The 13,845-nt window shown below is 39.8% G+C and overlaps 1 protein-coding gene across 1 annotated transcript; it reads right to left on the bottom strand.

The window, feature by feature from the left end:
* Positions 1–2,742: 2,742 nt before the first annotated feature.
* Positions 2,743–12,476, bottom strand: BDH2 (3-hydroxybutyrate dehydrogenase 2). Its single transcript, XM_009640525.1, has 9 exons — positions 12,405–12,476; positions 10,797–10,875; positions 7,715–7,811; positions 7,089–7,197; positions 5,643–5,703; positions 4,887–5,000; positions 3,734–3,792; positions 3,455–3,547; positions 2,743–2,796 (listed from the first exon to the last, which is right to left on the bottom strand). The coding sequence occupies exons 1-9, from the start codon at positions 12,474–12,476 to the stop codon at positions 2,743–2,745; spliced, it is 738 nt and encodes a 245-aa protein (XP_009638820.1).
* Between the last annotated feature and the right edge of the window lie 1,369 nt (positions 12,477–13,845).

Here is a 13,845-nt window from a genome sequence, read left to right on the forward strand (position 1 = left end):
TTTTTTGGTCTCCCAGCTTCTCGGACTGGCACTGAAAAATATCTCTGTGCTTTTAGTGCATTGTAAAAAGCAGATGTTTTCTCCTTTTCTTGCAGGAGTGCTGTGACAGAAAACCATTTGAGTAGTATCTGTGTATTACAGTCACCAGTGAGCTTAGAGACATTAACTAATAAAGTTGAATATGCATGACGAATTTTCTCACACATTCTTAACTACATTTTCAGAATACACAGTGCAAGTTTCCCATGTTACTGCAGTGGGGAGATTCTCATTTCAAGGTAAGCCTTCTACACCTACTGCAGAGGAAGGACTTTGGCCTTCATATTAAACTCTGAAAGCATTGAAACAGTATCGTGCCAGCCTGAACTTTTAACATTTGAATTTACGTCAGTGAACATTGGTGGAGCTGTTTTGGATAAGTTTGGATTTCTGCCTCAACTTGATCCTGCTTGGCTGCCAGGGTCACTTTATTGAAATACTAGATACTCAAAACCCCATAAACAAACTACACAAGATCAAACGCTCCAACCATGATTAAAGGTGAAAGTTAACCCCATAGTGAGCCTGAGGAAGCCAACATCTGCAATACTTTCTCATTTTAAAATTGTAATACATAAATAAGAAGCCTGATTTTAACTAGACATGTTCCATTATCTTTGAATTAAAATAATTTCTATTAATGCTTCAGCTAATATTGACAAGCTTAAGAAATAATTTTAAGAACATGGCAGTCGTTACAGAAACACAAACAAAATATTGAACATTTTTTCCCCTGTGCTTTCTGATTACTGATCAATCACACTCAGTAGCATTTATTCTTTAATTCCTCCCCTCCATATATATGTATATAATATATATGAATATATATGAAATTGCATCCATCTTCACTCACAAACCAGATAAAGGGAGCTGTGTGCCATTTTTTTAAGGTAACCATATTTATAGGCAGTCAGCCCATGTCACTCATGTCAAATTTAATAGTATGTTAGCAAAACAAGTAGTTCTGGAATTGAGGTTATTCATCACCTTAGATCTCTGGGTCAGGTTCTATGGGGCTTTTTTTTCCCCCAGAGTATGAGACTTTACAATAATAGGTTTCCAATTCATAAATCAAAGCTACCATGTGCTATGACAATAAAGACATCAACACAAACTCACGTGGAAACAGTCCTTTTCAGAGAAACTTAGCCTTGTGGTTTAGCATGAACTGTATTGGTATTTGAGAATCAAGCAATAGAATACCAAAGTCTAGCATCTGGCATACAGATTTGGCAACATTTGTCCAATATTAGTACATCCCTTCGAAGATGAATATATTGGCTCTATCTGAAGTGGTAAAATCCACTTCTTTTGCTTGCGTGCCAGAAGTCAAGTGCATTCATGAAGATCCACCTGTGTATTTAAGAATACTTCTTTGACATATACCCCAGTCCATGCCTACCAGAGTCATGTCCTTGCATAACGCTTTCTGTATGTAGAAGAGAAAAGAAAAAAAAGTATAGTAATGATACTTCCAAGACCAGTTTAGGAGTGATCTATACCATTAATGAAACAGTTCTGCCCTCTACTTGTCACCTCTTTTGTACTAGTTAATGTACCCATTTTCTAACTGACTGTAACAGTACCTGTGATTTGGTGTGCTCGCTACATGTTACAAGCTTTAGTCTTAACAACCATCAGAGCAGGCTCCTCTCCACCATTTCTGCTTTATGAAGACAGAGTCTATAATCCTTATGTGCTTAAACACAAAACCCTCCCAAACTCTGCAGTGGCCAATCCTACTGCTTCTAACGGTAATCTGTTGACCTGCCTTTTGTGCTATGATCTACTGTTTTTCCAGATTTTAACAGCATAATTTGCCCAGGATCTGGAAAATGGACACTGCAGTTGCACAAACCAGCTGCACGCGTACACTGACTCTTTACTATATGTGCAGGAAGTTTCGTGTGCCCACACCCCCTGTATCTACAGTGTGTCTTACTGTCTTGCACCACCCACTTTGGATCTGTAAGCGTTGTTAGGCTTGGGACATAGTTTTTTTTCAACAATTTTGACTTTTTCCTACAGCTATTACAGTTCTAAAACATTTTGCTAATGGTAGTACAGAGCAGAAAGCTTGCTTTGTAATTTGCAAAGCAGAATGTGCTTTCAAGTACAATGTTGCAACTACTATGTTCTCTAATATAGAAACATCCATTAACAGTAACAAAAGGATTCAAATGTTCAAATCTTCAAATTTGCTGTTATTTCTGCTTTCTTCTGTTTAAACCACACTTAGTTCAGGATCCATTTAGCCGATTTAGTAGTAGTTGTTCCATTTTCTCTAGATAGTCTGTCAATGCTAGTAGGAAATCTAATGGTGAATGTTTAACTTCCAACTACTTTGCAGAATGAGAATAAAGATAGTACTTAGTGCTTTTCAACTCAGATTTGCTTAAAACACAACTCAGATTTTGTACCTTAAATATTCTTTGCCCTCTGAAATCTTAAATTGCTATTCTTTCATGTTTTTGGAGTTATCACGAAATGAAGCCACACGAAGTATGTTTTACTCCAGTCTTTCACTGTTTAGGGAAAAGTGAATCAGTAACATCAATCTATAAAGAGATCATATTGCAGTAGAAATGCACCAAATTTGTTTTGAAAGACATCATGTGAGCAATCTAAATCTCTGCAAGCTAGAAAGATGATCCTCACTTTTTGCCTTTCATAGTATGAATTTCCATTTGCAGGTATGGTCAGTCACAAGCTCCATCCTCCATCGATGATTAGTTCATTACCAGTCACGTAGGCAGACTGAAATTACATAAAAAGTAACAGTAACTTAACTAATTTTTTATGGCTATCAAGTACAGGGAAGCACTTTTTTCTTTAAATTCAAAAAAACTGCTTTCTATTTATATACACACTTTTGTTTTACAAAAATATCTGAATAAATAGACTAAAAATAAACTTAGAAGTGGAAGCCTTTCAGCTAACTCAGGGGAGCGTAGCAAAAGTATTATTAAGAGTCATTAAGATGAGAATGCATCCTGAGCATACAAATTCACATAAGCTAGACTTCGGATATCTCACCTGCGGGAATAATACCTCAGACTGTGATGTTATTAGCTCTGTACAGCTGAGCAGAATCTGACCAGGTCAGCTAAGTATTATGAAGGGGAACTAACTGAAAATTTAGATGGTGCAGAAAAGCAAGTGAAGCAACTGAGCTGTTGACACCTTCTCTCTATGTCACTACTAAGGCATACTGGAATATATTGGAAAACTGGAATTCTGTCTACACATGGTTGAAAACCCTGTGACCAGGCTGGGAAAAAAAAATAAAATCATTATTTGTTTAATGCTTCAGCTCAAAGACAACATAAGTCCTCCTAAAACAAATTCCCCCTACTGTGATGCAGCAAAGTAGCATGGGATTCTGTGACAGGAAGTTTTGTCATTCTATACTTACTTCATCAGAGGCCAAGTATACAAAGAGATGGGCCACTTCTTCAGCAGTGGCCATCCTACCAGTCTTCTGTCTGGCTAGAAAGTCTTTCAATGCCTAGGTAAGAGTATTTGGTATATTAAAAAAAAAAACCAAACAAACCAACAATTCTTCTAATCCAATTAGTCTGACATGTACAAAGCAATACTGGAAACAGGCCATAAGTCGTAATTTCCTTTTTCTTTTTTTAAGGGAGTTAAATATACTTATGCATATGATCAAACTAATAAATTGCTTTCTCACCTGTTCTGGGTTAGGCCGGGCTTGGATTCTTTCCTGTAAAGATGGTGTGTCCACAGTTCCTAAGCAAAATTTTAAATTCCCTGTTAAAAATTAACTGCAACAACAATGATGACAAAAAATGCAGTTCATTGTTTCTATTTGTATGTCTTAACACTTATGTGTAACTCCATAATATGATCAGGAGCGTGCTGGTTTTGGCTGGAATAGAGTGAATTTTCTCCACAGTATGGGTATGGGGCTGTGTTTTGGATTTGTGCTGGAAACAGTGCTGCTGAGCAGGGCTTGCACAGAGTCGAGGCCTTTTCTGCTGCTCACCCCACCCCACCAGCGAGTGGGCTGGGGGGGCACAAGAAGCTGGGAGGGGGCACAGATGGGACAGCTGACCCTGACTGACCAAGGGGATATCCCACACTGTATGACGTCATGCTTAACATGTAAAGCTGGGGGAAGAAGGAAGAAAGGGCAGGGGGACATTCGGAGTGATGGCGTTTGTCTTCCCAAGTAACCATTACATGTGATAGACCCCTATTTCCTGGAGATGGCTGAGCACCTGCCTGCCAGCGGGAAGCAGGGACTGAATTCCTTGTTTTGCTTTGCTTGCGTGTGCGGCTTTTGCTTTCCCTATTAAACTGTCTTTATCTCAACCCATGATTTTTTCCACTTTTACCCTCCCAGTTCTCTCCCCCCCCCGCCCCATCCCACTGGTAGGGAGCAAGTGGCTGTGTGGGGCTTAGTTGCCGGCTGGGGTTAAACCATGACAAGGAGAAAGACTGCAAAACTATCAACACAGCATAGGACTCTATTTCAATGAAAGGCAAGACTTTTGAGAATCAGATTCAATACTTTTGAGATGGTTAGACAATAGCTAGTCTGTTAGCTAGCCCTTGTCCACTTCTAACTTCCAGACTATGACTTTGAAAATATATATGCATGTACACAGTACATGGATGTTTAATGTGCATGTGCTGGTTTAAAAGACTGAAAATACAGCTTTACAGCTTTTCTATTTTACATCTCAGAAATGTTGTGGATCTTTTTGATTACTGGTAACTTTAGTCTCCACTTGCAAGTCTATTCTTTGTTAGTAATTTCAAACTAAATCAGTCCTTCTAGCACCTGCACCTAGTTTACAAAATGACATAAGAATACTTACCAGGACATATGCAGTTGCATCTGATGCCTTGTTCAATGAAATCAGCAGCCACAGACTTTGTTAGACCAATAACTGCTGCCTTTGAAGTACTATATACACATCTGTTCACAACTCCTAACAGCAGGTCAGTGTGAAGGCAGCGTACAAACACATTAAAAAAAAAAAAAAAAAAAAAAAAAAAAAGAGAGACTCAAGTTTATTGAATATGCACCTGCTTCTGGACTCCAGCATTTCCTGTAGTCCTGTAGGGCAGGCTAACTAGAATGCTGACTGCCAGAATTCTACTCAGGCATACATCAGAGCAAAGCACGCTATCTTTCAATAGGATAAGTTTGGGCAGTAGTCTAGAAAAGTCGAAGTAGCAAACAAAGATTTAGGAACAGCGGAGACCCATCTGTTAGCCACCATCAGGCTTCCTTGGGAAGCATAGCTGCAATGCTTAAATAACTGTCATTTCTTCATTGTTTCTCTGAAGAACATACAAGTAATTCCTTTTTAGTTAACACAAATGAGTAAAAAGGGTGCTACAAAACATTCAGGACACAGATTCAAAAGCTCAAATGCAAGGATCCTAGTGTTCCTGCAATTTCCCACCTGTGTCCTTGCATGTATGTCCGAGTTGATGCATTCACTTTTTTAATTGCATCTCTCCACAGGACTAGCAGTGTCCTCTAAATTCAAAGTTGTGCAATATTTATTTTGCATTCCCATAATTTTAAAGATTTATTATAAGGAACTTTCTAGCAAGCTACTGACCTTTAATGCTGGATGCCACAGAAGACATATTTATAATATTTCCAGATTTCTGTTTAAGCATCTGCAAAAGAATATTTATGTCATCCAAACGCAAACTATTTTGTCATCTGCAGGTTCAGCAAAATAGCCCATAACAAACTGCAGAGCAGCCTTACACGCAATTGATATGCAGGGTAACAAAACTTAATTGGTGTGAATGTCTACTTGGACTTTAGTAAAGCCTTTGACACCATTTCCCACAGCATTCTCTTGGAGAAACTGGCTGCTTATGACTTGGACAGGCATATGCTTTGGTGGGTAAAAAACTGGATGGATGGTCAGGCCCAAAGGGTGGTGGTGAATGGAGTTAAATCCATTTGGCAGCTGGTCACAAGTGGTGTTCCCCAGGGCTCAGTATCAGGGCCAGTTCTGTTTAATGTCTTTATCAATGATCTGGACAAGGGGATTGAGTGCACCCTCAGTAAGTTTTTAGATGACACCAAGCTGGGTGGGAGTGTTGATCTGCTGGCAGGTAGGAAGGGTCTACAGGGGGATCTGGACAGGCTGGATTGATGGGCTGAGGCCAACTCTATGAGATTCAACAAGGTCAAGTGCCAGGTCCTGCACTTGGGTTACAACAACCCCATACAATGCTACAGGCTTGGGGAAGAGTGGCTGGAAAGCTGCCCAGTGGAAAAGGACTTGGGGGTGTTGGTCAACAGCTGGCTGAATATGAGCCAGAAGTGTGCCCAGGTGGCCAAGAGGGCCAATAGCATCCTGGCTTGTATCAGAAATAGTGTGGCCAGCAGAAGTAGGGAAGCGATTGTCCTCTTGTACTGGGCACTGGTGAGGCTGCACCTCAAATCCTGTGTTCAGTTTCGGGCCCCTCACTACAAGAAGGACATTGAGGCGCTGGAGCACGTCCAGAGAAGGGCAACCAAACTGGTGAGGGGTCTGGAGCACAAGTCTGATGAGGAGTGGCTGAGGGAACTGGGGTTGTTCAGCCTAGAGAAAAGGAGGCTGAGGGGAAACCTTATCACCCTCTACAACTGCCTGTAAGGAGGATGTAGCGAGGTGGGTGTCGGTCTCTTCTTCCAAGTAACAAGCAGTAGGACAAGAGGAAACAGCCTCAAGTTGCACCAGGGGAGGTTTAGATTGGATATTAGGAAAAATTTCTTCCCTGAAAAGGTTGTCAAGCACTAGAATGGGCTGCCCAGGGAAGCGGTCAAGTCCCCATTCCTGGAGTTATTTAAAAGGCAGGTAGATGTGGTGCTTAGGGACACAGTTTCATAGTGGACTTGACAGTGCTAGGTTAACAGTTGGACTTGATGATCTTAAAGGTCTTTTCAAACCTAAACTTGACTTTTATCTCAAACCCTATGTTGTAACAGTGGCAACAACTTAGACCTCTCACACTTGAAACACAATCAAGGAGAGGTGAAAAATGATGGGCAACCAAAGCCTTACCTTAGGAAGGAATGTCTTGATCATTAGATACATGCTGCGAACATTGAGATTCATAGTGAAGTTCCAGTCTTGCTCCTCACACTCCAGAATGGTCCCATGATGAACAAACCTAGCATAAGGGCATGAAATGGATTTCTGTCTGTGGTTTACACTTCTATGGCTTTTAATGCATATTTTTTCATTACTATTTTGCAATACCTAACCCTTCCAACCCTGAAAAGGAGGGACAAGAGCTCTTCTGAAAAAAGCAAGCAACAGTGTATTTCTCCTGCTGAGTATCAGAGACAGAAGACAGATCTGATATTGGCAAAGGAAGGTTTGTTAACAGGGAAACTAAAAAAGTGCATTAGCAGACCATCATCTTCGCTCATTACTGTGCCAGGAGGGCCATCAGTGCAGGGCTCCCATAGAATGTGGAAAAGATAAATTCTAGAGCTGTTCTGTCTTGGCCTGGGTAATGCAGCTATGCACAAGTAGTTCAGTGTTGATGAACACACATGAAAATTTATACTAAAGATATAAAATGATTAAAACAAAAGAAATAAAATGCATTTAAGTAAAAGAAACTACTTCTGGAGGACAGGAAAAACTAGAAAAAGAAGTGGGATCAAATAGAAGCTGGTTACCCTGCAATGTTACAGAGAACATCAATCCTTTCAATCTCCTTGGCCAGATTTTCTATCTGCTCCTTTTTGGTGACATCCAGAACCCGTATTTGAATGCCTAGAAAAACATGGTATTAATTTCCATGTATTTGGTTAAGGATCAGCAGTTTATTTTTCTGAAGTGCTGAGGACTGCATCTATGATTCAAGCCAGAGGTTTTGCCAGGAACAGTCCCCTCTCAATGGTTCACCACCTCGTGGAGACTCACCAAGCAAGAGTTATGCTTAATGGTTAAATTAGTTAAATCAGAACTGCAATGGACAACATGGCATGCTATTTAAAATTTAAGAAGGGAATTAAAAAAAGATAACTGATTTGACTGTCATACAGCATCACACAAGCAGATGAGCTAGTGTCATTTACCTAGAGACATTTCCAATAAATTTGAATTGCACTGCGCTCTCAAACTGAAAAATTACAGAGCCTGTATCATCATAACAAGTTTTCATGCCTCCTATTACAGAATAATTACTTTAAACTCATTACATGTGTGACATATATTCACAAGCACATTACATGCCATCTATCCATGTGTAGTTGGAGGATATGATGAAGCAGCTTCTGTATATTTCAGCCTCTATCAGCTGTCACTGTCAGAGGTTATAGCACTGGCTGTGCCTGTGCCATACCTTCAAGAAAGCCACCGAATAAAGAAAAAAAAAATCAAAACAAAACCAAAACCGCCAACAAACCCACTTTGTATTTTATTCAGAGAAGTTATCTCTGAAAGGTTGAAAAACAAACACTGCAAAACAGGGTCAGGCTCAACTCTTCCAAACACTTTTCAATAGAATCAGCCCCTGTAACAGAAATGCTTTAGAGCCAACAACAGCCATGCCATCCCCTGGCCAGAAGTGAAGAGAGCAAGGTCAAAGAACTACTCTTCCAGATGAGCTGTAATACAATATGATATAATCTACGTGTTATTTTATCTCATTTTATTTAAGCAGCTTCCAGTAACCTAACACAAGTAGCTTCTCTCACCCATGCCAAGGCTGACTTCTTACTATGGAATAGGTGTACTTCATGACACACTTTGCCTGCACTCTCACTCCATACTGTGGGTAAAGACTGAGCTCTGTCCCTTTCTCAAATACATGAAATTTTCATCCAAAGGAAACCTGGATGAGTGGAAAAGGAGGAGTCAGGGTGTACTCCAGTAGTTCCCTTAGTGGGTACAGTCAGGCTCCCAAGGCACTAAGACTTGCCGCTGATCACCCTTTTGCCACAGCCTGGTCACAGCATATCCTGTATCTAAGATGAAGGGACATCTACAGAACACACCCGTGACCTGAACCATAGTTTTTTACAATTTATTCATGTGCAACTAGTGACACACAGTCTAATAAGTGTCTACAACTACCTGTTGGGAGACTGTAGAGAAGATGGAGCCAGATTTCTCAGAGGCCCACAGCAGAAGGGTGAAAGGCAACAGAAGGAAGTTGGAATGTGGGAAAGTCCGACTGAACATAAGATGTGTTTGGGTTTTGGTGGGGTTTTTGTTGTTTGGGGGCGGGGGGGGGATGATTTGGTTTTTTTAAATACTATTATTTTAAAACCATGAGGGCAGTTGCACTGGAACAGGGGCCCACAAAAGTTGCTGAGGAAACTCCATCATTGGAGATGTTCAGAACTTGACTCGACACAGCCCTGAGCAGCCTGCTCTAACCAGAGCCACTTTTGAGCAGTAGGCAGGACTAAATGGCCCTAGAGGTCTCATCCAAAGTACATGATTCTATGAAATACTGTAAAGTTGTCTGTAAAGCATCTGAGTGATGTCTAAATTACAGGAGAATTTGATTTGAAATGGATAAAACCTGTTTCTTTTGAAGCCTAACTGACAAGTCCATGAACAGGCTTTATATGCCTTAGTTAAATGATATGGACACTTTTGAAGATATTTGTGTCTAATGACGCAATTAGACTACAGGTTGGTGATTAACATCAGCACTGGAATTACCTTTCCTGGATAAAATTCAAAGGCCAAAATGTGCCAAGCCTTGATGAATTACAGCTTAACTAATCCTATGTCAAAAGGATGGAAATGGCTCTGAGAATATGGAAAATTACCTCTTTCCTTGTGAGCACACCAGCAGAGGGAAAAAAAAATGCCCAGTTCAAAGCATTAACGCTTCCCCGAACACCCTCAGAATGAACCTGGAAAGTCCTAAAGTTCCTAAAGAATGACAAAGGAATTGCTTTTGGTGAACTCCAGTCAGTAGAGACCAATGGTCGCTCCTTAAAGCTGTGCCAGAGAAAAGTGCTTTTGCGTATTTGACTGTCACCCTGTAATAGGAATTCATTAAATCCACTTTCTTTCATCAAAGTTGGAAGCATTTTCAGTTTTGAAATATATCCAAGTCTTATTTTTCAAGAATGAAAAAACCAATTTTTTTAATATAATGTCCTACACTTGTGTCACTTATGATTAAGAAACACAGCTATGCAAAACCTAAAAACACATAGAGTATGTTCCTGTGATATCAGTAGGAAAGCAACCTTCAGGCCTGAGTGTTTGTACAAACAGAATAGGCTTATCTAGTGTTGGTGGAATTAGTTTCTGAAGACATAGAAATTCTACTAGACAGCTATCTTTTTAACGCATTCCTTAGTAAGTATGGACCATAGAAATGCAAGACCCTAAATCTACTTTTTGTATAGCTGGATGTTAGTTCTTTTGATCAGAGAAAAGCATTCCATGCCTTTTAGAGTGCTATGTTTGACAATTAGCCTAGTGATCTCAAAAGGTAATTGGAATGGGTGCCATTCTGGGAAGCAGAAATTAACTGCTTCTGTGACACAAGAAACAAAGTTATTCCAGGTGCCTAGAATAATACTCTGATATGCTGGTGTTGCAGTATTTTACATGCTAAATCTCTGCCATTCCACACCACAGAATAAAGTAATGGAAAGTAAAGAATTAGTCTGGATATTTTCCATTTTTTCTGGCCTTTTGCAGTTTGCCCTTTCCTCAAATTATATTTCAGCCAGTCTACAACACCACTTGTGAAAGCTGAACTAATGCCTACTGTAGATCATTTACCTGGATATTTCTGCAGTTCTTGCAGTTTAGACTCATTAATGTCTGTAGCAATGACTTTGGCTCCTTCTTTAGCAAAAGCCTGAAGAAAATGAAGAGAAGTAGTTTATATTTAGATATTGCAGATCTTACAAAATCTGTTTTCTTCTCTTTTCCTTTTTGACTTGAAACAGAAGGTGGCTGAAGGCAGCTGATCTCTCACTTTTCGTTGTGGGCATGTCAGTAACAGACATCAATTACTACACATCCGGCAGGCAACTAAATAACTGTACATGATATAAGATGGATTTAAGACCTGTTCCTTAAAGTAGAATCTCATAAAGTATGAGAACAGTAACCACACTAAGACAACTGGTATTATTATTGCCCTTATTAGCTGGACGTGCACTAGCAAGCACATTACAAACATGTAGGGCTAGAATTGTCTGTATTTTTGGATTTAAATGAAGTTATGGAATTTGACAGGTAAAGGCATGAGTTGTAAAAAAGGAATGGTGGTATATAAACTTCACCAAAATCCTTTTCATCAAAATCATTGGAATAAAGCAGCATTAAAAGCATGACTTTTCTTTGATACTTAACCAGAGATATTCCTTCATTCTCAATGCTCCCCTCAAAACCTGCTTTGTCTCCATTGCGCTTATGGATAAATCAACAGCCATGCTAACAAGTAACCTCCCTGTCAAAAGTACTCTGACATCTCAGACTGTAACCCCTAATCTTCAAAATAAGTGCCTCACGTGCTGCTTAAGAGGATAGTGGCATTAAACATGCCAGCCTTCTGTGGCTTGTTGGGCTTTTACAAGGTGAAATAATCAGAAAAATTACCCTCTCTTCTGAGTGTTTTAATCTAAGTGCCAAGACCAGCAGTTTTCCGCATTCTTAACTGCATACATGAGAAACTAGTCTGGCAAAACCCCTACTTACAGGAGCTTTTCCTGGCTTGTTGATTACATTATGGAGATACTGACATAACTCTATTAGTTTCTCTATCTACTGTGGAAGAAGGAAGTAGCAGGGGAAGAACAGGTCAAAAGGAATGAAAAGTTAACTAGAAAGTTAATACATATGTTGAATTGTGTTTAACAGTAGTTAAGTAAAATTTGTAAAGGATTTCTCACTGTTGCTGATTGTGAACAACGTTGTAGCTGTGCTGTTAGCATCACATACACTTGCTTATATCAACTATTAGAGTAAATAAAACATTCTGGCTTTACTGTAGGGGATCTTCGAAGCATCCAGCCTTATAACAGAAAGTATTCCTTCTATCCTTGTTATCTTCTCCCAGAACAAAGCATCAGAGATATTGGATTAAAGGTAGAGACAGTACAACCATACATTGTTAGAAAAGCAGTTGCAGCTGTTCTCAGATCTTGCCCTTATCTTTGCCTAAGGTCACCCCTCAAAGCTGAAGACTTTCAGAAATCCAAACAGTGTAAAGCATGCATGATACAGTATAGTGACTATATTATTCCTTGAATTTTTCATTAAGTAGTTCTGGCTTCATCTATGGTTTATTAATTCAAGAACTGGTTTGGTACAGGTGTCATTGGAGAAGCTAGCATTACAGACCTAGCTTAGGTACAGGAGAACATGTATTTTCCAACTTACTATAGCAGCTGCTCGTCCAATCCCCTGTGCTGCTGCAGACAGCAGTATGATCTTCCCGTTGAGCCGACCCATACTGCTGACCTGGGTGGACAGAAGATGTCACAGAATCTTTAACAAAAAGATGAGCCACCAACACTCCCTGGGAATTGGATGCAAATGCATTCCAAAAACTAGACATGATTCAGAGTACCTCTGCCATCAAATCATATCACAGGTTGTCCCATTTGGCTGCAGTGTGACCCTGAGTCATCCAGGATTCTGGGGGGGCAGGGGGGGGGAACTGCCTCAAGTTGGTTTTGGTGTTGTGGTTTTTTTTTTTTTTTCTTTAACTACAGACCTCAAAAAGATCAAAGGGCATTTGAGCTCAAGTCAACCTTTATTATAATAGAAAATGGATGTTTGCAATCTAGTGTTTCCACCGTCCATTGTGTTCTTCAAAAGCAGGTCAGTCTTCTATTCCTCTCAAATCACAAACTCATCAAGTTCCTAGATTGCAATAAATTCCACACAATACCTTGGCCTTGGTGTCTGCTCTGAACTGTCTCAGGAATCTTCCAGTGCAGCAGGTTCCCAGCTCCAGGAGGGTGGGGGGAATGAAGCTCTGTCTTGTCTCAACTCTCAGGCCTTGCTTGCTCTCAGGGAACAACTGAGCATGCTTGGGGCAAGCAGTAGTGAACCTCTAGGAGATTCCACTTTACTCAAGGTGTAGCAGCCACAAGGCAAAACATAGCCCTCTTCTGCCCAAGCACGTGCTTTCAAGTGCTGCGTTATGTTTAAAGAAATACAGCATGTAAAAAGTAAAAACAAATGCCATCCTCTCACTCCTACGGATTCAAAAGTTTCCAGTAGGATTTTCTGTTATTTAAGGAGTAAACTACCTCAATAGGATGTTTCAAAGAACTGCCTAAAAAGTAAGGTCACTGTGTTGCAGGCAGAGCATGTGTTTGTTAACTGGGTTCCCAATAATTAAAACTTTCTGCACTTTTATAATCCACAGAGAAAAATTTGTTTATGTAGCTATGAGGGTAGAAAGGTGTCCCAAGAACCCAAAGACTTTAAATATATACATTAATTTGACATATTGAGTACTTCACTGAGGAGTTAAGATAAAGATGCCGTAATCTTTCCTAGGTTAGTAGCCAATGGCATCATCTAGAAATGCTCAAATCCATGCTGTGACTCAGATTTGAGTTGAATTTAGTGTCCTACATGTTACTTAAACCAGATTATTCATTTCTGATTTAGATCAGAAATTCTGTCTTTCTCAGCAAGTTTTCCTGACAAAAGTTACAGCAAAACTAGTGTTTCTTTGAAGATTACAGATTCAACAAAATTAGACGCCTTCTGAAGCAGTTTAACAGAAAAAAATCTTTCTGTTCTAGTATGAAAAATATCTCTTTGACTTTAAGTCAGACTGAGTTACAGACTGTGTTTTGAGACA

This window comes from Egretta garzetta, unplaced genomic scaffold (genome assembly GCF_000687185.1).
Source record: "Egretta garzetta isolate BGI_Z169 unplaced genomic scaffold, ASM68718v1 scaffold546, whole genome shotgun sequence".
In the NCBI taxonomy this organism is placed as follows: Eukaryota; Metazoa; Chordata; class Aves; order Pelecaniformes; family Ardeidae; genus Egretta; species Egretta garzetta.

Bases quoted from the DNA above. Each gene is read 5' to 3' on its own strand.
- BDH2 (XM_009640525.1), bottom strand. From the start codon at position 12,476: ATGGGTCGGCTCAACGGGAAGATCATACTGCTGTCTGCAGCAGCACAG. The intron at 3,793-4,886 runs GTAAGTATTCTT...AATTTTGCTTAG, and splicing joins ATGCAACTGCATATGTCCTG to GAACTGTGGACACACCATCT. The intron at 2,797-3,454 runs GTAAGTATAGAA...ATGTAATTTCAG, and splicing joins TATACTTGGCCTCTGATGAA to TCTGCCTACGTGACTGGTAA.